General features: G+C 45.0%; 1 protein-coding gene across 1 annotated transcript in view; it reads left to right on the top strand.

Moving 5' to 3' along the window:
• The window catches only part of LOC143142500 (low-density lipoprotein receptor-related protein 1B-like), a 252,224-nt gene that overhangs the window by 166,708 nt on the left and 62,043 nt on the right, over positions 1-23,473 (top strand). The window contains exons 56-66 of the mRNA XM_076303422.1: positions 1,331-1,514; positions 3,107-3,192; positions 4,978-5,100; positions 9,973-10,154; positions 10,844-11,043; positions 12,103-12,291; positions 12,970-13,118; positions 13,565-13,658; positions 14,922-15,038; positions 15,528-15,647; positions 17,978-18,097. Coding sequence (XP_076159537.1) covers positions 1,331-1,514; positions 3,107-3,192; positions 4,978-5,100; positions 9,973-10,154; positions 10,844-11,043; positions 12,103-12,291; positions 12,970-13,118; positions 13,565-13,658; positions 14,922-15,038; positions 15,528-15,647; positions 17,978-18,097 — 1,564 coding nt within the window. The remainder of the gene's footprint in view (positions 1-1,330; positions 1,515-3,106; positions 3,193-4,977; positions 5,101-9,972; positions 10,155-10,843; positions 11,044-12,102; positions 12,292-12,969; positions 13,119-13,564; positions 13,659-14,921; positions 15,039-15,527; positions 15,648-17,977; positions 18,098-23,473) is intronic.

Raw genomic sequence — 23,473 nt, forward strand, 5'->3', positions numbered from 1 at the left:
CTGTCAATGACCTCCGCTTCGCATTGGGGTCCTGATCGTCCTGTCGGGACTTATTTTACGATAATGACCGGTTGACATAGATAAAACCATTACATTGAAAAGTCACTACATTATCCAGCCTTATTACATTTAGGAAAGAGGAGTTAAGAGAAGATTTTATGACATTATTATGAGTTATTAAATTACATAATTTGGTTCTACACACCTTGCTCCCATATGCATGTCCACACCAAGCTTCACTCTTAACGTCTTAATAGGCACATCTTGCCAATGCCTTGGCAATGCCTCAACACAGTTTTTTCGAGCCAAAAAGATCCTCCTACCTGATTTAATAGGGAGAGACTCAGAACTCCACACACAATGGTCAAGGGCATACACAATGTTTTGATAGTCACTAAAATAAGGCTCAAATCCTTAATTTACATTTCACTGTGGCCTTTGCTGTAGTAATGCTGGAGATAAACAGAGCGTTCAGGTGGGCCACTTTTCAGACAATGGGACTGACTCTTTTTACTGTAGGCTACACATGCACAGGGCTTGACGTCTAGTGTCATATCAGCGAGCTATCACGTCACACACTCCTCCATTCAGTTTTCCCTCTGTGACTTGTCTCCTCCTTTATAATGTCTCTGTTCACACACTCACACACACTTCACCCATACTGTACAGTATATTCACACACACACACACACACACACACACACACACACACACACACACATGCACACACACACATGCAACTTCACTCATACACTCACACACACACTCCCCCTGCTCCTTACTGTACATGAAGGCTCAGTTGCTGAGGCTATAGTACAGGTTGCATCACACCACAGCCATTTGTGTGCTCTGTACTCTGTTCACATTCAAAATGAAAGAATTTAAGTCAGCTGAGCTGAGCATGAGAAGGGGAAAGTACTGTAGGCAGACAGTCCTGCTGGTTTATACAATCCAGGGGAACCTGTGCAAGTTGTATTGGGGGACCCAGAAAGGCTTCCAAAGATTTTTGGTTTGTCTTGTACTATGTAGCCTTCACAGTATGTATCTTTCCACTGAGTTGTAGGGTTGCCTTGTCTTATGAATATGAATGACAATGTTTATTATTTTATATAACTATTGATATTTTTTTACTCCTCTGTGGGGAACCACATTTGAATGGGAATGTACATCATTGTGTTTGATTTGTTGTGAAAATCTGGAAATAACATGTCAAGATATCAGGTGACCTTTGACCTCTCTCTCTCTCTCTCTCTCTCTCTCTCTCTCTCTCTCTCTCTCTCTCTTTCTTCTCTGTGTGTGTGTGTGTGTGTGCATGTGTGTGTGTGTGTAGTGTAAGTGTTGGGCTGGTTTCTACCTGAAGAATGATGGAAAGACTTGCGTGGACATAGACGAGTGTGGGCTCAGCTTCCCCTGCAGCCAGCAGTGTGTGAACACCTACGGCTCCTACAAGTGTGTGTGTGCCGACGGCTACGAGGCTCCCGCAGCCAATCCACACAGCTGCAGGTCCACCTCAGGTAAACACAAACACTCTACTGGTCAGCTCTCACACACACACAGCTCAAGTCTCACCCAGGTCATATTACTGGACGGCCAGAATCACACTGATTTTTCTGTTGTTTGCTATGATTTGGCAGTGGAACGGTGGTCAGTACCGCCAGCGTTATGCTAGCGACATAAGAGCTGAGCGTTGAACTTGGTTCAACTTTCAGAGCGTAACGCAAGGCTGATCGATGCTAGTTTGATGTATCCTATAAGAGCATTTCAGGCATTCTTACCAAAGCATTGTTTATCACAGAAATTAGTACTTCACGTCACCTAGCAACGAGATAGAACTTTCATTCAATTAATCGAGTCATTATGGTCTCAGTGCTCTTTGCCACTGCTTTGGTGTTTTGATTCTGATGTCTGCCTTAGATCTTCCCAGGGTAAAGTTTGGTAACAGGAAATAGTGTCTACCATGAATAGTTACATTCTATATAAGAATTTGTGTGTGTGTGTGTGTGAGGGTGTGAGTTTATGTTTGTTTGTGTGTGTGTGTCTGTGTGTGCGTGTGTGTGTGTGTGTCCTCCTTCCTCCCTACACATGTACACACACACAGACACACACACACACACACACACACACACACACACACACACACACACAAACAAACATAAACTCACACCCTTGCTTTCACTCATCCACCCTCACTTAGGGAGGCAGGCCTGTCAGAGTGCAGTAAGCTCCTAATTTCAGTGCAGGTGTCATGAGCACTTGTGGGGGAGGAGGTCAAGATGCCCGGGTAATCACTGCCCACTACATGTGGTCAAGATATGAGCATGTAATCACACAAATCCAAAACACATCCAATTATGTACACATACACCTGTCCATACAGAAAACACACACACACACACACACACACACACATATAGATGCTGACACATACACACACATAGATGCTGAAACTGTGTCATACTTAAACATACACACACACACACACACACATACACAAAAGTTTGTCTAACTCACACATACTCACACACACACACACACACACACAAACACACTCAAACATAGACATGCACACCCAACTTCTCTGACTCAAGCACCTGTGTTCAGTAATGTTTGACAGGCTGGGTCATTAAGAGGATGCCGACCTTTAGGTGTTGGCATGGCAGTGCCAGTCCAGCCGATGCCATGGCGCACAGCATTAGCCTCCCTCATTATGGCACGGGGCACCTGACGTGTTGGCATGGCATCACTGCCTAATTCAGCACCAGAAATATCACATGCCATGCATGACTAGTCAGTTGTTACGGTCCATTCTAGTAATTAGGAGGCACTGCAGCACCTGTTGGTTTATTTCTCATTCTCTTGTTTTATTTCTGTATTTCCACCTCTCTCTACCTCTCTCACACTTTATATTTCTTTTTCTCTCTCTTTTCTTTTTTTGTTTGTCTTTCATTTCCTATTTCTTGCCTCATCATTATCTCCTTTCTGTTTGTTCTCTCTTTCTCTCACTCTCTTTCTCTATCTCTCCCCCTCTCTTTCTCTCTCTCTCTCTCTCTCTCCCCCTCTCTCTCTCTCTCTCTCTCTCTCTCTCTCTCTCTCTCCATATTCTCAGCTGAAGAGCCTTTTCTCATTCTCGCTGACCACCACGAGATTCGGAAGATCAGCGTTGACGGGTCCAATTACACCCTCTTAAAACAGGTAAGGCCCACACTCCTCTCTGCAAGGTGAGTGTCAGAAATCAGGCATCAGCAAATCTCCAACCGAGGTGCAGAGACACCTTTTCTATTACAAACTAGCACCTACCTGGCAATGTGCAAATGGCCATCTGAAGGATTAATAATGTGAAAAACAGGGTGGCATAAAAAATAATATGAAAACACATCTGTCAGATATAAGAGGCTAAAGTAAACCCTGCTATGGTATGACTATCAGGTGCAGCTTAACATTCAGAAACTAGAAGAGCAAACCCCCGTGGGACTAAAGCACTACTTCTCTGTGGTCCATGGTCGAGGAAGGCCTAATGTCACTGCTAAGGTGCTAAAAATAGACTCAGCTAGCTAGTTAAAGGCTCCCAGAAAAACAAAAACACATGCAGGTTGGGTTGATTTACTTCCTCTGTGTGTGTGTGTGTGTGTGTGTGTGTGTGTGTGTGTGTGTGTGTGTGTGTGTTCATGCACACATGTGTCTGTTTAATTTAATTATTATTGCTTTATGTGTTGTTGTGCATATGTATTGTATTTGTGTATTTCTCCCAGCATTGTACATAAAGCACATAGCCAAGTGGTCAGACCTTACACATTTTGGCCTCAGGAAGGACCCAAAGTCTTATATTTAAGGAGCTACCTTTGTCCATTCACTATTCAAAAATCACACCAGGCCTTTTCTTTAGTAAGGGCCTGCCTAAAGTAATCAACAACTGCATGTGGGGTAACTACCTAATTAAGTTCAACCCCAGGAGCTACTACCCTGAGCACGGCACTTGCCTCTGAGTTGCTCCAGGAGGACTGTCTTGTAGTTAGTTCACTGTAAAGGGTTACGTATACCGGGGCTAACACTCAGTATGGCACACTCTGCTTCCGACATCACGCCCCACGCACCAGCATCACATTTTTCCGCTGCCACCGTGGAAATTGCGACTCAGTTGTCGGCACTGCTCCATAAAATCCATAGTTCATCCAGGGTTTGCCAGTTAAAAACCTCAGTGCTGATGTGTGTGGCTACGTTTTTAAAATATCAAGTAGTCGACCTTGTTTCAAGGCCATCTAAAAAAATGCTAGACATTTCCAAACAAGGTGAAAACATCTGAACTCTGAAGCTGTAAATGTCAGGCATCGAGCATGTTGCAGAGCTGAAAACACATCGTTTTGCCATTGCAGTTGTAGAGATTAGACCTACAGCCTACAGCACGTCAGTGCTACTCACAAGCTCAGGTCCTACAGGTCTGTCTAGGAGAGTCAAGGGGTGCCCAGTAGCTGGGAAAAGTGATGTTATTTCCCAAACCTGTTGTTATAACTGTGGTCGTTATTAATGTTATAGTATAGTAATGTTATTACTGTGGTCGTTATTATTAATATGTTATTACTATGTTGTTACTATGTTGTTATTTCCCAAATGTAACTCTTTTGGGAGATGCATCACATCTCACTCGACATTCACAATTGTTACATGTTTTTAGTTTTTTTGTTCTAATCTTTACTTTTCACTATGCCCAAGCACATGCTCATGCCCAATGCAACTGATGAAAGACCTGACCTTGCTGATGTCTACATTTCCTTTTGAATTACATTCCATGTCTTTCAGTTTCATTTGAATTTGTGATGTTATTCACAGCTAGCCAGGTCTCCTTTTTTTCGCAGCCATTGTTCAGCAAAAGCATTTAGCCTTCAGTACAAAATAAACATGCTGAAAAAGATCCATCACATTATCAGACAAGCACTGAAGAAAAAGCTCTTTACTGCTCTCTTCTTCTTCTTCTTCTTCCAGGGCCTCAACAGCATTATCTCCATCGACTTCGACTATAAAAAGGAATTCATCTATTGGATTGATTCAAGTCGGCCAAGCGGTCGGAGGATAAATAGGATGCGGTTGAATGGCAGTGACCTCAAGGTACAATAAAGACATTTGGCAGCACACCTGATTGTTTGTGCATAGCTGGCACCTCTTGGCCCCTTGTCCAGCCAAGTGAAAAGTCCTTGTCTTGAAGTGGTATTGTAAAGTAGCAGTTGACTAGCATGGTTGAACAGATTGGTGCACATAGGCTCAAAATGTCCTTGAACTTGAACTTGAACTTCTCAACTTGTCATTCCTGCAGAAATACTCTATAGATGCTGTATACCCTGAAAAGGCAAGTACCTTCACATAGCCCAGTAGAGAAATGCAATACATTTTATCAGCATGTTGGTATCAGGGTATTGAGCTCATGGTTATGATGTTTGTTAGCTTGCTCTACCATTTTACAGGAATAGTTTATTTTCAGATAGGCCTACACAATTGAGCTCCACAAACACAGAATACTCAATCAAACACAAACATCTGTTGACTGACGTAAAAGACACTTAATACATCTGCATACGGCAAAAAAAATAATAATAATAATTGGCACAGACGTTATGGCATACTCTGATTGGATCAACTCAAAGTTCTACAAAGCCCCTTGTAAAGTAGCAGTTGCCTGCGAACACAGTCAGACATCAGACACAAGCATTGGTTGACTGAGCTTGGGCACTGATGCTCAGATAGCCTATCAATTTATAGTCCAGGTGACAAGTATTAATGTGGCATACTCTAGATCAAGTCAAAGTTCTACTGGAGTTCAACATTCTGTAGTTATAGACATTAGGTGACATTCTATGAGTCAATTTCTCGCTGGCACGGCACTATGAATGCCTACTGCACTGTGAAATCTGTTAACAACAATATTTTTTTTATTTGTCAAGCAACCCTTGTCGCCTGGACTAATGGTATTTTTCTAACGCACCATTAGCTTTGTGTGAAACTGTCAGGGAGGACCCAAGCACAAAACTCTTTCAGGCAGAATTATAGACAAACACACTTTATTGTTAAACTCACAAACTCACTGGACAAACAGAGAGACGAACCGACAAAAAACAGAGGAACAGGGGGGTAAAAAATACACAGACCAATTAACAGAAAGACAGTGGACTAGAAAAAAAAATAACAGGGAACAGGTGTGAGAAGAAACGGAGGGAAACTAACGAGACAGGAAGTGCAGACCATATAAGGGAATGGGTGGAGACAAAGACACATGACCAGACAGGTAAACACAGAGCACATGACACATGAACAATATACAAAATGGCCACCGGGGTGGCACAAAGTCACTAGTCCAGGCAGGATCCTGACAGACACTCCATTCTTAGCCGCCATGGCTGAGTGTGGAGAAGCGGGCCCTTGCGGAACTTTCTACCGGCTTCTCTGTGGTACTATTCCCACACTTTAAATAAGAACTCAAGCGGGCCCTGTGAGCTGTGCCCTTTCCTGCAGGCTCAGGCAGCGGTGGCGTGAAGGCTGTGCCAAGCAATGCCAGCCTGGCACCTGCTGGGTAGTTCTCAGCTCATTATGTTTCAGCCGAGGGGATAATGGCTCATTAGGCCCGAGTGAGTACACGACTCCTCTCTGATTTACACCGGACAGAGACGGCAGCCAATTCGCACAGAAGACACCCACACACACACAAACACATGCATACACATACATATACACACACACACACACACACACACACACACACACACACACACACACACACACACACACACAAACACACACATACAATCACACAACACACACACGCGCACGCACACACACAGGAGCCTCTGTGCAAACAGTTGAAGTGACAAAGCAGGGGTTGAGAGGCCTCGCCACTCTGTGTGAAATGGCAGTTTTTTTGTATGTTGGCCTGAAGGATGTATAGTTAATACTTTGCAGTTGGGTTCAGAATAGATTTGGGATACCACAAGTCCTAGAGGTGCAATTGTAAGTTGCTCTTGTCTAGATAAATATAACGAGTGATTCTATAAAAATATAACGAGGTCAAATTATATTGTCTCACTATTTTTTTGCATTTTTGCTCTAGATACGTTCAGGTGTTTTATATGCAATCATCTGGCAATAGAATGGCAAACAAATGCACATCAATAATAATAAATGATGACATCTAGCTAAATGATGACATCTAGCTCTTATACACATTATAAAACACCTAGGTTTTTTAACTCCAGAAACAACATTGCTTGTTAAAGGAAGTGAATAAAAGTAGAAAGGGAGAGAAGATGTTTTCATGAAACTACTTGAAAACATCACCAACTAACATTTTGGAATGTATGCTGTGAATATAGAGAGATATGTGGAATGCTTTTATTTCAGACAGAATGTGCATGTTCTAGGTGAGTCCAAGGTAACTCAGGTTGGAATCCATATCTTGAGTTTCTCACCGATGTCCTTCTGTGCTCAGACACTTCATCTTACTGAATGTTCAAGTGTAACCGAGGTCGTAATTCGTCCGCCAATCACGGCCCTCGAACCCGCACACCTCTTCACACACCGGCATGGGAGTAGAACGCTCTAACCACCGAGCCAAAAGCCAAGGCTTCCAACTAAGCGGTTAGAAGCGTTCTTAAGGTTAAGGGTGTGAGGATTTACACGGACAACTAGCACGCTAGCTCAGTTCGCCTCCGTTACACTCACCTCCCTAAATCTTCACTCCCATCCGGGTCACGGCACCAGTGTAACAGGTGTGATCTTGCGTTGTGTAGTTACTGTAAGCACCATACATGAGGATTCCCAGTCAAGTATATTTATTCTGGTAATAGACACAACAATGCAATCATTCAACTGTCTGGAATAATGATCGGCAATGCTGCAGCTCTTGTGTAGGCAAGATAAACTGGGAAGAGCAAAAAGTGTGTCATTCCCATTATAAGAACCAGCTTGGTCACTTAAAGTGACAGAACACAATTTCCCAATACACATATATATATTTCTGATGCAATGGCAAGTGGAAGCATTATTAACCATGTTACACAAGCTGCTTTGAGCCTGCTTTTACTGTAGATGTTCGTTTGTTATGTCCCCTAGGGTCAGGGAACTATGACAAAACTAAATAAAGCAAGGGCAAAACACAGCAACAGTAGAAAAATTTGAAAACAATCAATCATTTATTATAATTAAACTAGAACATATAAAGGCAAAATATAACATTCAAAACAAAATAGCAAGTGAAGGCTAGCCTGGGTGTCAGCCGAACTTAGCCCCGCCCACAACATTTGAGGTCGGGAAGTTCGGTCTGGCATTGCTCCGTTGTGGAGCAACTATGCTCGCCCCAGAGCTGACGGACTAATCAAATCGGGCTTTACAATGATGGACAGGTGAGCAACAGCGCCTCGTCTATCACGTCATCTGAGCACGCTTAGGTTGATTACGTTTGCAACAAAAACGCTGTGGCTAGAAGGAGACAGATGGCTTCTAAGGAAAATGCATATTATTTCAATGAGGTTTTATCACTGAAAACGATTATTTCTGAAAAGTTGAGATGTGGTTGTGACATGTTGTTCTTTTGATCGTTTGAAATCTCTGATTGACCACCTGTTCAAGGGATTTGCGACAGCCTTTCCCAGCTGTTTATAACATGTTTGAAGCATATCAGTGTTCAATGGAATTATTTTTAAAAACGGAGGGGATATAGGCTATCAGTTTTTTCCTAATAGCCTACCCTAGGCTACTACGTATCTCTTAGATTTCGCTAATGAGTGTTGTAGGAGATATTGACTGCACTGTTACAAAAGACTAGAAAACAGTGTTAAGGCATTTGGTTTGTGTGTTCTTCCTACATCTCACGGTAAGCTATTTCGTTGCTCTGATTGGTTACAGTAGGTCTGTCCAATTGAGTGCAGAGGCATTCCCCCCCTGTATCGGTTGAAACACGCCCCATAATTACGTCCCAGTGGAGCAGTATCAGACTCATATTCTGACTAGAATTGAGTATGGCTACGTCAGGCTAAGCTAAGACAAAAAAATTGTTGGGCCCGTGACGTCAGACTTAACAACTGAATTATAGGTCAGAGTAAATAATGAACTCATCATTTTAAGGTAACTACATTGATTTGATTTAAACAATGTTGGGTGTAAGGGTGTAGTTCAGCATTCCTGAGTTTTGTTGTTGACCCTATCCTTCTCAGTGAGAAGTGCTCAGACAGCTTTTTTTACCCACAACTGTGGAAACATATCCCTCATTAATTGCCACAAGTATGCTCTAAATTGGCGAGGTTGTGCATCTTCTTCACAGAGAGCTCCATGTCGCCCATTACTTTGCACAGCACATGTCTGGGGCTTCTTTTAAAGTCAGCTTGAAAGGCTCAAAGTGATTAAAAATCTGCTCATCACACAGCAGGGAATTTTTTGTCTTTTTACTTTGTTGTATTTTATTTATTTATTCAGGTTTTTTTTGCAAAGCTAGCCAGTTTTTGAACACCACAGGGCACACCAAATGTTTTTGTTGTTATTTTCTTTCCTATATTGTCTTCAGGTCTTGCTTGTATGAAGTGAATTACTGATGGAACAGTTGTAAGACAGCTTGGAATGTTTACCATTTTGAGCACTTGAAACATAAACCCTTTTAATTTTCTTTGCTTTTCTTTTCTTTTCTTTTCTTTTGATGTCAGCAGGGATTGTGGATGTAGATGACAATCATCTCTATCTTGGAATTATTAATGTGACATTTATCTTTCACTAAATATTAGAGACCCAACAGTGAAATTAAGTCCATCTTCCTATTGAAGTTTGTTGTGTGCATTTTTTAAATGGTGGTTGCTTTGCATAGGCTAAAGATGGCTGATAGAGAGTTTTGCCACAGGCAGAAAATATAGGCCTAGCTCACAAACAACTGATATCTTGATAGCCTCTTGTCTCTTGAAAGCCTTTCAGTGCTGCATGTGTCCCTCTGTATCTCTCCCTGCCTAGATAGTCCACAGGAGCTCAGTGCCTAGTGCTCTGGCCGTGGACTGGGTTGGAAAAAACCTGTACTGGTGTGACGCGGAGAAGAAGTCCCTGGAGGTGTCGAAGGCTAACGGCCTGTACCCCACCACCCTGCTCAGTGCTGGGGTCCGAAACCCCGTCAGCCTGGCCCTGGACCTCCAGACTGCGTGAGTACCATGGAAGCAGTGTCTGCTGCTCTCAGAAAGAATGCCCATGTAAAAGTTGCTATACATTTACATTTACATTATATTTGTTCATTTAGCAGATGCTTTTATCCAAAGCGACTTATGTCAGTTATATTACAAGGCCATTCTCCCCAGAGCAACTCGGGGTTAAGTGCCTTCCTCAAGGACACATCGGTGGAAGCCGGATATTGAACCTACAACTTTTCAGGCTACTGCATGCTAGTCCGCCATGGCGAAGAATTAGATTTTTATATTACATTACAAGCCATGTTGCATGTTAATATAATGCCATATAGTAAATCTGTCATAACAATTAATCATGTGACATGACTCAGTTACACTCACTGATTGCTGATCACAGCTTATGATGGTATGTAATCTGCTATAACATATAACATATGTATAACAAAGTATGACACAGGGTACAAGTAGTCTGTCTCTTTTCAGACATTGTTAAGTTTTTGTTTTTGAGTTTTTCACTGTTATGGCCAGGCATTATTCAAATGCATTCATGAATCTTGGAAGATGGCCAGCAGCCAGCATTAAAGATCCAGTCATGTATCACTGAACACGTTCTCTCATATCTCATGTTTTTTCTTTCATCTTTAATTCAGTTTTAATTCAGTTTATTTCCTGTTTGGGAAGTAACTCTCACATGCATATCTTTACAGGCAAGCTTTCTGGATTGACTGTTGTGAAGCTCCATACATTGGTCGTGTTGGGCTAGACGGTAGCCAACCCGATGTAATCATCAATGCTGAGATGTACAACCCCACAGCCCTGGCCATCGACTACGTCAACAAAAGACTCTACTGGGCCGACGACAGTCGCATCATGTTTGCCAACACTGATGGCACAAGAAGACAAAAAGGTATTCACTTTTTATCTCAACCTTTATTCACAATGCTGCATAATAATGAGGAGGATGGATTTGTATTTTTGTTGTTGTTGTTTTTGCTGCTGCTGCTTGTTTTTGTATGAGTGGAATTAGAACACATCACTTTTTTTTATTATTATTTTATTTTGTAATTAAAGTTGGCTCACTGTCAACTTTCATGTGACAAAAACAAGGGACCTGCTTGATTTTCTAAAGAGCTTTCTACCAATATGAGCCCTCTGTTTGCATGTGGAGTTGCATGAGTCTTTGCTGGCAAAAGTCAATATTAAGTTTTGTACCAAGTGTGTGTATTAAAACATTAGCTAGCCCCTTCATCTCCCTCCGGTGTCCCAGGCTAAGGAGGCCCTCTAACTCTCTGTACTGTCTCTCTGATGCCCTGCAATGGGGAAGAGTTAATTGAAGTGTCTATCAGACTGTTGAACTATCAAAGAGCTTTAGTCATTATCTGACATTATTTACCAGCCATGATGATGGGTAAGTAAATGTTAGCCCTGCAAACTGAGGCTTATGAACTACCCCCCCCCCCCCCCCCCAACAAAAAAAAAGTTAACCTTAAACACTCTGATCTAACTTTTACAGTAACCACCAACTCTCTCCCCCTCTTTCCTGGTCTCTCTCTCTCTCTCTCTCTTTCTCTCTCTCTTTCGCTCTCTTTGTCTATCTCCCTCTTTACCTCTCTCTCTCTCTCTCCATAATTTGTTCTTTCTCCCCTCTCTCATTTCCTCTCTCTTTGTCTATCTCTCTCTCTCTCTCTCTCTCTCTCTCTCTCTCTGTCTCTCTGTTTCCCCCCTTGTCACAGTTTGTTTAGCACAAACACTAGCATCCACCCCCGTTCTGTCTCCTCCACACTGTGTTTCACTGCCAGTGTCATATGGTCTGCTGGCACAGCTTACCCTGCTAGCTTACGCTGGCATACATGACCGTGGGCGCACTAGCATAAGCCCCAGTCTCGTGAATCAGAGAGATCCAGTGACCTGCTTGGCTCGAGTCCAGCTCCGCTGATTAATCTCATTGCCTGTCTTGACCTGACAGTCCCTAATCAAGACATCCACGGGGTGCTGAGCCTGGCCCTGTTTGAGGACTACGTCTACTGGACGGAGGAGAAGTCCAAGTCCCTGAGCCGCGCGCACAAGACCTCCGGAGAGCACAGGGCCGAGCTGCTCAGCTCTTGGCAGCCAATCAGAGACATCAAGGTGTACCACCCCTACCGCCAGCCCGAGGGTGAGCAGAACCCCACCGCACACGTGTGTGTGTGTGTGTGTGTGTGTGTGTGTGTGTGTGTGTGTGTGTGTGTGTGTGTGTGTGTGTGTGTGTGTGTGTGTGTGTGTGTGTGTGTGTGTGTGCGTGTGTTTGTTTGAATGGGCTTTTGTGTGAGACAGCGCGAGCAAATAAGAGAGAGATAGTGTGTGAGTCTGTGTCTCTGTGTGTCTGAGTCTGTGTGTATGTGCATGTGTGTTTGTTAAGGGTGTGTCGTTCTGTTAAAGACACAGAGAGAGAAAGAGACTGTTTGTGTGTGTGTGTGTGTGTGTGTGTGTGTGTGTGTGTGTGTGTGTGTGTGCGTATGTGCGTGTTAGTGTGTATGTGTGTGTGTGTGTGCGCGCACGCGTGTGTATGTGTGTGTGTGTGTGTGTGTGTGTATGCTTGCCAGAGTTCCGTACCTGTTTTCCTGTCCTTGAGTTGTCGGCGTGCCCTCTTTAGATTTGCATGCTAATTAAAAGCTAATTGATGGCCGCGGCGCCTGGAGAGGAGTTATGATTCTGAATTTCACAGACCCTTCAGGTGCCTACCCTTGATGTGCTTTCTCGGTGTTGTCTTTCATTCACCTGTTCTCTCTCTCTTTCTCTCTCTCTCTCTCTCGTTTTGTCTCTCTCCCTCTTTGTTTCTCTCTCTGGTTGGCAGTGCCAAAGCACCAGTGCCAGGTGGCAAACGGAGGGTGCAGCCACCTGTGCCTGCTGGCGCCAGGGGGGAACTACAGGTGTGCGTGCCCCACCCACTTCTACCTGGCTGCCGACAACAAGACCTGTCTGTCCAACTGCACCGCCAGTCAGGTACTCTCACCTGCACACACACACACACATACACACACACAAGCACACATACCAACTGCACTGCCAGTCAGGGACTCTCACCTGCATGCACACACACACACACACACACACCACACACACCACACACACACCACACACACACACACACACACACACACACACACACACACACACACACACCAACTGCACTACCAGTCAGGGACTCTCGCTTGCACACATATAAAATGATGATTTTGGAAATAACTATAATGTTTATGAAATAACTAATAGTAGTCATGAAGTGTCTTAGTGTATTGTGCATGTAATATATATTTTGTGGTGTGTGTTTAATGTGTGTGTGTGTCTGTGTATGTGTGTGTGTTGTGGTGTGTGTGTGTGTGTGTGTGTGTGTGTGTGTGTGTGTGTGTCTGTGTCTGTGTCTGTGTGCGTATGTTGATCTTCCCCAGTTCCGTTGTGGTACAGATGAGTGTATTCCTTTCTGGTGGAAATGTGACACAGTGGATGACTGCGGTGATGGTTCTGACGAGCCTGCAGACTGCCGTGAGTGGCTAGCGTATACACAATCACACACACACACACACACACACACACGCAAACAGATACACAAATTCACTGACACGTATGCACACACACTCAATCAATCACACACACTCACATACTCAAACACGCATACACACACACACACACACAGACACACATATACACATACTCACTGAGATACTCATGCACACCCACTCAATTCAGTGAGTCACACACACTCACATACTCAAAGACACATACACACACGGACACACACACACACACACACACACACACACACACACACACACACACACACACACACACATTATTACCCATTCAACCCCATGGGTGAGTAGCTTCATCTGATTCTAATTACAGACCCCCAGACAGTCACCACTCAGTTCACTGTTGGAATATTTCAGTTTCAAGGCTTCATTTTCCAAGAGATGGAAACTGTGTTTCCTGCATTTTCATGATCACCACCATCAACAGTAGTCTGTACCCTTGTCCCCTTTAAAGCCACTTTTGTTGTCATTTTGCCTTTTGTCACTTCATGATTATCGCCAGAGACCTGTCATCATACCAGTGGGTTGTAAAACCTTCACACACACACAATGGGAGACCCCGCAGAGCCATCAATCATGGCAGCCTGGCTACAGCCACTGTGAGCTCCTCTCAATAGGGGAGCAGTTGACATGTCCATTCCGTGTCATCAGAATTAATTGTCAATTACATCAAATTACGTCAATATTATAGCAATAGTAACCTTTAGTGTGCACCATATAATTTTCCACAAGCATTTCCTTCCTTCCTTTATTTCTTTCTTTCTTTATTTTCTTTCTTTTTTTCTTTCGTCCTTCCTTCCTTGCTTGCTTGCTTGTCATTTGCAGGGTACAGTATAGTGACATCTGTACACTTTATCTATCATTCTTTCTTTCTTTCTTTCTTTCTTTCTTTCTTTATTACTTTCTTTCTTTCCTTCCACCAGCTGCAGTGATACTGATGACTTGTAATGGCTTCAGTAAAGGAGCTGAATCCAGCGCCTCTAGGTCCTTTTCTCCCTATACAGCTTGATTACCGCACTGGCTTCACTCCATGTTCACTCTCAAAGACAGAAAGAACTTTAAATGTCATCATGTTCATTCATCATTTCCACATATGTGTCTCATGTTTGTATTTATTCTTATATTTCTAAACTAAGCTGAGCTGAACTGTGTGTGTTTTATCATTTTGTCCATGTGTGTGCTGTGTTGTTTTTGTGTTTTTTTGTTGCGTTGGCAGCCGAGTTTAAGTGCCAGCCGGGTCGTTTTCAGTGCGGGACGGGTCTCTGCGCTCTTCCTCCCTTCATCTGCGACGGAGAGAACGACTGCGGGGACAACTCGGACGAAGCCAACTGCGGTGAGGAGTCTTGCCTCCCACTTGCGGCAGAGGTGGACAAACCGGCTTCAGAAAGTCCATTTCTAGATTCCATTGTTTTCAATACAGCCCCGCACACGAGCCGTGCCGCCGCGGCCACTGTGTCGATTATGATTCAGCTCTATTTTTGTCGGCACGGCTCAATAAAATTCATTGTTTATTGAATACTTGTCAGTTAAAAATGTCGACACCGATGTGCGGAGCGCTTTAAAGACCAACCACTTATTTGTTCCAACTTCCAACCATTCGTTAAAACAGCTGGTCCTAAATTGCACAGCTCTTCAGTATGGCACCTAACACCTAATGGGTTAAATCGCCTGTGTTAAGTGCACAGTCAAAATGAATACAGTACATGGCATACGCGCCTGAAGCCTGAGTTGTCCACCCGGTGCTCCTGTGCCGTTGACTGCACTCTATGTGATGTTTGCTGGGGATTGATATGCGGTGCATGCACGGTGTGTTTTTTGACAGATACCTACATCTGCCTGTCGGGCCAGTTCAAGTGCACCAAAAAGCAGAAGTGCATCCCTCTGAACCTGCGCTGTAACGGACAGGACGACTGCGGAGACGGCGAGGACGAGACCGACTGCCGTAAGACTGCACACGACCTCAGTGCCACTTAGTATTGTAATGCACTGGGTTTTTATGCATGAGGTAGAGTGTGTGTGTGTGTGTGTGTGTGTGTGTGTGTGTGTGTGTGTGTGTGTGTGTGTGTGTGTGTGTGTGTGTGTGTGTGTGTATGTGTGTGTGTGTGTGTGAGAGAGAGAGAGATAGAGAGCAGGAGAGAGAGAGAGAGATAAGTTGAGAGCGAGAGAGAGGGATAGGGGTCACATTTCTCTGTACATATTGGAACTGCCTGTGATGAAGTATTCAAAAGGGGCTGCGGACGACGCCGGACTACAAAGTGCGCTCCAGCTGAGCTAGGTAGACTGCAGAGATCCAGAGGGAAGAAAAAGCCCTCAGGTTACAATGTCCTGCTCCGCGCTGAGTGGTACCACTCCGTTTTTTTTACTCTGCCAACGGAGGGATGGCATCTAATTGGAAGACGGTAGCCCTTTTTTTTTTTTTTATCTTACTGTTGGCTAGAGGCAGTTCACTTCATTTTAGGAAGGAGACAGAAGAAGAAAAAGAGAGTGGTGATTATAATGAGCCCTGCTCTGCTGGATAGACAGACAGACCGCATGTGGTCCTGTTGCATTGTGGGATAGGTTTGGGGTGAAGACCCCTGCTCTGGATGATAGGGATGGACATCACGTGGACCGTGTGGGGTATGTTTGTGGGGTTATCAGGCCAAAGAGGCCGTCAGGGTCGATCCCAATGCTTTAGAAGTACACTGCGTTTGTGGGAAGCACCTCCACAGGCTTCGGGATCCGTACAGGTGGCATGACAGGAAGGCATCAGGCGCGGATACGGCTCTGATCTGGCCCTCATCTGATGCGTGACCATGCATTCAAGTGACAGCTGCAAGCTGGTATCGGGCTCGTGGAATGCAATGTTCAGTGACAGATGAAGATGGAGTGTGCCGAGCTGAATTCTCCTCTCTTCTCTTCTCTCCTCTCTTCTCCTCTCCTCTCCTCTCCTCTCTTCTCTCCTCTTTTATTCTCTCACTCTTTTGCTCCCTGGATCAGAGAGAGCTAGAGTGGCTGCGGGGGAAAGCGAGATGTGTGTGTGTGTGTGTGTGTGTGTGAGAGAGAGAGGTGTGTGTGTGTGTGTGTAAGAGAGAGAGAGAGAGAGAGAGAGGGGTGTGTGTGAGGAGTAGGTGTGCGCACGAGTTCTCCTAAGCATCTGTGATGAGCCCCCGTCTCATTTCCATAAATCAGGCTGACAGCTCTAAGACACTCGGCAGTCTGTAGCCACAGCCAGCCAGCCTTGCCAGAAAGCCTCCCGAGCCGCTCCCCGCAACACACCAGAACAGAACAGACAGCCGAGGCGGAGGGGTTAAACCCAGCACTTCACACAGGCAAAATCCCCCGCTGAGCACACTACCTGTTGAAGTCGAGCTCCAGTTAAAATACGTAAAGGAGAGAGAGCTCCAGTTAAAACATGTAAGGGAGAGAGAGAGAGAGATGTTAGAGAGACGTTCCCATCCCCTCCGCCCCCACCACCATCACCACCACCACCTCCTCCCTCTGTTACTCCTCCACCACCCCCCCCCCGAGCACCTCTCCTTTCTGAGCCTGGCTTTCCCCCTGATGTCGGGGAGCTCCGATCGCAGCCAGGGCGGAGCAGGAAGCGGGCGCTAAGTGGCCCAGCATGGGGCCCTGGCGGGGCTGGAAGTGGGTGCGCAGGGCCCCGACAGAGCTCCAGAGACCCAGGGAACTGAGCCCGGCCTGGGGCGAGAGATTAGGCCGACAGAGGGGGGGCTTAGCCGGGGCTAATCGTGTTGGGAGGGCAGGCTTTGGAGATGGTGGTGGGTAGAGTGGAGGGGGTGGCGGTGGTGGTGGTTAGGCTTCAATGGGTGGGTCTCCGCTGTGGGTCTGGATTACACTGTGCCGTCAGATGGAGTGGGCTGAGGGATGCCAGGGAAAGACGGCAGCATCTTTCGAAGAATTTTTTTTATATTTTGCTCTCTCTCTTTCTCTCTTTCTGTCTCTCTTTCTCTTTCTCCCTCTCTTTTTATCTCTCTCTCTCTCTCTCTCCCTCCAAGTCTCTCTCTGTCTCTATTTCTCATGTGTTACTTTTGCGTAGGTTGGAGGTTTTGCTGTCACCGTCTGTAGTTTCTAACTGTTGCATCACTGTTGTGTATTAGGAGTGGGTGGAGTAGGCTGGGGAGATACATGGATTCTTCTTTCCCATTTCTCTTCTGTTGGCCTTTTCTCGTGTGAAACCGGCTTTTGTTTTTTTCTTTCTTTCTTTCTTTCTTTCTTTCTTTCTTTCTTTCTTTCTTTCTTTCTTATTCCTTTGTTTGCTTTCCACCGCAGCTGAGAGCACGTGCTCCCCAAACGAGTTCCAGTGTAAGACCACAATGCATTGCATCTCCAAGCTGTGGGTGTGTGACGAAGACCCTGACTGCGCCGATGGCTCGGACGAGGCCAATTGTGGTGAGTGTACACACACACACACACACACACACACACACACACACACACACACACACACACACAACCCTCACCTCCCACATTACCTGATCTTGTTTTTATCCTGACTGCTGCGGAGGCAGAGCTAAACACGCAGAGTGAAATGAGCAGTGCTTTCATGTTCCCTCTCTCCTCATTTCTTTTCATTAAGCCTCTGTATGCAGATAACCTTCCTCATTTGCAAATTAGTGCAGTTGTTACCTTCAAATTGCCGGGACACTTTGGGGGAAAAAGAGTGTTTTCTTTGAATAGAGATGGATAGAGAGAGAGAGAGGTGGAAAGAGAGAGTGAGAGGGATAGAGAGAGGGAGCAAGAAAGGGAAGAAGGGACATAGACAGAGTGAGAGAGAGAGATAGAGGGATATAGAAAGAGAGGGAGCAAGAGAGGGAAGGAGGGACAGAGAGTGAGAGAGAAAGAGGAATAGAGGGATATAGAAAGAAAGAGGGAGCAAGAGAGGGAAAGAGGGACAGAGAGAGTGATGAGTGGGGGAGACGTTCCAATAAAACCACTCACCCAACTGCAGTTGCTCTGCTCTTTAGGGGACTCCTGTCTAATTGCGTTATTTGCACTCTTTGAGCATTAACACTGCAGCCTCTTTTTTCTTCTTTTTTTTCTGTCCGCTTTTTCTCCTGTCTTCACTACACTTCTACTGAAATGGCTAATTTGGTGTGATAACGTTATGCAGACATCAACAGAACGCTTTACGAGCGATGCCCTCATTAATGCTGACTGACTTTAATATGCCCATAAAGGCCCTTATTATGTCTGCGCGTCGTGATTTGTAGTAAGTGCGCACAAGTCACCCCTCTCCGTTGTTCGCTTGATCGCTCGCCTGCCTCCCCTCCCTCGGGTGAGAGATGACAGCAAGGAGGAGAGGAGGAGAGGAGGGGAGGGGAGGGGAGGGGGAGGTGAGTGGAGGTGCAACCTTGGCATTTCTGCTTCAATCACCACGTCTAATGGTGACATTCAGGCGGAGGGAAGCGATGACCGCGGGGTCGCCTGTCCTGTCGCTGACCTCACTATTTCATCTCGCCTCAGTCCGACCAGCCAGCCTCTCAGAACGCCACTCCCTCCTCCGCCAGTAGCCCTGCTGGAATATTCAACACACCAGGATTTGACCTCCTTTTTCTATTTCTGTGTGTGTGTGTGTGTGTGTGTGTGTGTGTGTGTGTGTAGGTGTAGGTGTGTGTGTAGATGTGTATGTGTAGATGTGTGTGTGTGTGTGTGTGTGTGTGTGTGTGTGTGTGTGTGTGTGTGTGTGTGTGTGTGCGTGTGTGTGTGTGTGTGTGTGTGTGTGTGTGTGTGTGTGTGTGTGTTTCAGTCCATCTATCTGTGTGTGAGCATGTTTACGTGGGTGGGTAAGTGTGAGTGTGTTTATGCATGTGTGTGCGTGTGTGTCACTGCATATGTTCTACTTCCAAATGGAGATCTGGGAATTGTTGCTCAAAGCATTTCTCACTTGTAACTTTCATACAAGAAAGGTCAGAGAGTTGGCTTTATTTCCTACGGCGTTTAAGAACATCTGCAATTAGATGCTACAGATGTTTCATCAGTCAGTGATTTCTAGTGTCAAATGTTATGCTGTAAAGCTCTGGAGGTGTAGTGTGGAAAAGGATGCTAATAAACTGATTAAGCTTGGTAGGAAAGCCAGCTCTGTCATTGGAGGGGGATGTCAGCTGGACTTATTGGGGGTGATTGCAGAGAGGCGGATGCTGGTCAAGCTGATGACCATTCTAGAAAGCACCTCTCATCCACTGAGCCCTATGAGTAATCAACCTGTTGTAGTCAGGTGATGTTGTCAGGATTTCCAGTGAATATGATGGCTATCCCTCAAACAATGCAATAGAAATCCCTAAAGATATTTCCATTGTGTTCCAAGGACAATAGTCATAGTTGAGTAGCAAATGAACTGAAATAGAATAATAAAATAACAGTAAACAATAACGTCAAAGTAAGACAAATAGAACTCGCAGAATTTAAATGATGTTGGATATTGGGGGCCATTTTGAGTTCTCCATTTTGACAAATCCCCTGCATTGCCTGAAGTGTGAATGCATCCTTAGTAAATGTAATAACTTTTATCCTCTCACTCTTGCCGTCATCTTTCGGTGGCAGTGCGGAGGGCTGGTGGCGATGGAATTGATATTGATGTGTTCAGGGCCCACCAAGTGAGTGGTTATAAAGAGAATTCATTTAGGCTCACACATGCATTTATGATTCAGAGTATCGACTCTGCGGCTTTTTTTACAAAGCACTACTTTATGTAAGGGGAAGAATGCGGTTGGATAATAGATGAACGCCGGTGAAAAACCGTCCGCATCGATTTTTGAATGAAGACGTAGCACTGGTTTCAGTCCTAAGCTCTTTTGCGCGGATGCCTCTGCTCATTCATCATACAATCAATGAATTGTTCATCAGGTGAGTCCCCGCTGCAGGAAAAGTCACACGCTCGCGCAGCTCATGAGGAATGGATGGGATATAGCACACCCAACGACCGAGCGAGAGAGGGAGAGAGAAAGAGAGGGGGAGAGGGAAAGAGAGGGGGAGAGTGGAAGAGAGAAAGAGGGGGAGAAAGGGGGTGATAGAAGAAGAGGGGAAAAGAGAAAGAGAGGAGGAGAGAGGAAGGCAGTGGGAGAGAGGGAGACTGGAAAAGAGGGAGAGAGGGTGATATAGGAAGAGTGGAAGAAATAAAGAGAGGGAAAGAGGAAGACGTAGAATGCCTGTGTGCCCTGGGGTGTATCGGTGACTTATTTATGAGAGGTGGAGTGCAGTGGGGAAGTTTGTGGAAACGGCCGCCATAGCCAAAGAAAGGTTTAAAACTAATGCGAATGGTAATGCTAAGAGGTTTCAGCTACTCCGTTGGGGCGCACGCAGGGCATCTTGGCCACACGGCAAACTCTTTAAAAACAGTCGGGAACAGATGGAGAGAGACATAGGAAGTTGGGGAGGAAGATACAGAGTGAAGTGAAGTTAGAGTGTGGAATAGACAGAGAGGGAGAGAAATTGCCCACTGTTTGGGTGCCTACTGTGAGAGAATGACAGAGAGAGAGAGAGAGAGAGCAAAGGAGAAGGAGGTATAGAGACTCAGGGCATAAGACCAGCCTTTTTTAGACATCCTCCAATTCAGACTAAACCCCCCCAATCCCCCCCTCCCACACACACACACACACACACACACACACACACACACATACGCACATCACTTTTCATCAGGTAAGGATTGGGCTGAGAATAAAGCATGCAGATTGCTGCCAGCCGATTTACTCGCCATGCTTCACATCTTACATTGATTGGGCTATGTCAAAGCCATCTCTCTCTTTCTCTCTCTCTCTCTCTCTCTCTCTCTCCCTTCCCTCTTTCTGTGTCTCTCTTTCCTCCCTTCTGTCCCCCTCTCTCTCTCTTAGATGCTGAACTTTTGAAGGGCTCGATCATTTTCACATCATTCATCCTCTCATGGACATATCTCAGATTCCGCTATTTTTAACTTGCCTTCTCAGGATACTGTTCAAGTTTTAAGACAGCACTCTGAGCGGTTGTTTATTTTTTATTCCTAAATGTACTGATAACTGCCAGAGCTGTCATCTGACCTTTCTGTTAATTTCTGAGATCTGGACTCTCTGACTGACGATGAAGTTGAGTTGACAGTTTAATTTGATGTTGTCACAATATGCTTACCCACAGCTCAATGATTGAGATGTTGTCAACCGTTCTTTTTTTCTATTATTCCCTAACAAAGCTGATGATGAGACAGTCCTTTGTGTTGGCTTTCAAAGCCATATTTAACGCAGAACAAAAACCTATTTTGCACAGATCTGGTGCACCAAAACATGCTTTAAAATATGTGGGTCTGTGCAGTGGATCTGAGAAATATCTAGTTGATTTCCCCCACAGTTAACCCACAGGGTCCAATACATCAAACAGATTAGTTGAGAGCTGTCACATCCTCTGGGGTCTCACAGATGTAACCTTCCCTGGCTATGGCATTTATTTATTTATTTATTTATTTATTTATTTACTGTTGGAGCGGTGGCAGATCGATACTGAGGCTTTGCTGCACTCTGCCTACACGGCTAAGCGTTTCATTTCCACGTGTCATAAGGGTCTCTTTTCCAGATGACATTAAAGTTGCACACTTAGATTCCAATGAGGGGCTCTATGGGAGCAACGGTATTGTTTTTCACTGTGTCACAGCAGAAGCTTTCATTACTGTCACCAGAGCTTAATGGCTCTTTTTCTCCCCCTCGGCTATCATCAATAATTCACAGTCTTGCTGCAGTCACAGTCCAATGTGGACCTAAGCGTAATTTATTTGATATGTCCCTGTATTGCTGATGTAGATTTATTTATTTTCCCCGCCCTCGTAAATTAAGTGTAGATGTCATCCAATGGACTAGCTCTCATGACGGCCTATGAATCCTTTTGCACCTTTTCCTACATCAAGCGCAAGCAAATCATAACCACCTGTCATGCCATAGCCAGTCTAACATGCATTTCTGTAAGCGTCAAGTCATTTAAACGCACTTGAAATATATGCTGCCTGTCATTGTCGCAGCCAAGCTGAGACATCTCACAGATGGAATTAAAGTTGTGATAGGTTTGTGCAGGCAAGGCTCCTGGGAAGAGAAAGAAAACAAAATCCAAGAGAGGTAGAAATATCTTCTCTCTTTTTTTTCACCTGCTGCGGCCACTGCCACCGTCCTCCTTATTATTACCGATCAACCAGTGCCGGCTTGAGCAAAAGACCAAACATCTAATTTAATTTAGGTGCCATGGGGGGGTCAGTGCTCATTTATGTGTTAATTTCCTCCTGTGTTGTGGCTCGCTGCACCCCCACCCACCCACCTCCACCTCCACGTCGTGCCCCCAACCCCCCCCCCCCCCCCCCCCCCCCCGGCCCCAATCTCCAGCATCTCCCCTAACAGAAGGTGACTCCAGCCCCAGAGCCGAAGTTTAATATTCCTCTCCAGCTCCCTGCCAATTACAGCCCTCGAATGCCACATCCAGTCAGGGAATTAGCACTCAAACATGGGCGACATTGGCAATTAATAATGTAGTACGTATTTATCATCACTCCTCATAGATGGATTAAGGATCTGACAGGGCACAAAAAGAAAAAAGAACATCACTGCTTTCCAGAAACAACCCGATGGGCTCAGATTAAGGGGGTTATTGTTTAAGAATGAAAAAAAAAATGGTTCAGCACACTTTTAAATTATAATTCCTAATTACTAGGCCTGCTGCTCCACTCTGTCCCATTGGAGTCTGGGTTATATTCAACATCCAGACACTGCACCACTACTAAAGATGTGCCTGAAACAATGAAGTTCACTTCCAATTTTA

This window comes from Alosa pseudoharengus, unplaced genomic scaffold (genome assembly GCF_046254945.1).
Source record: "Alosa pseudoharengus isolate Yale_2024_CS ecotype anadromous, Long Island Sound unplaced genomic scaffold, YU_APseudo_1.1 YU_APseudo_1.1_scf_24, whole genome shotgun sequence".
NCBI classification, from domain to species: Eukaryota; Metazoa; Chordata; class Actinopteri; order Clupeiformes; family Clupeidae; genus Alosa; species Alosa pseudoharengus.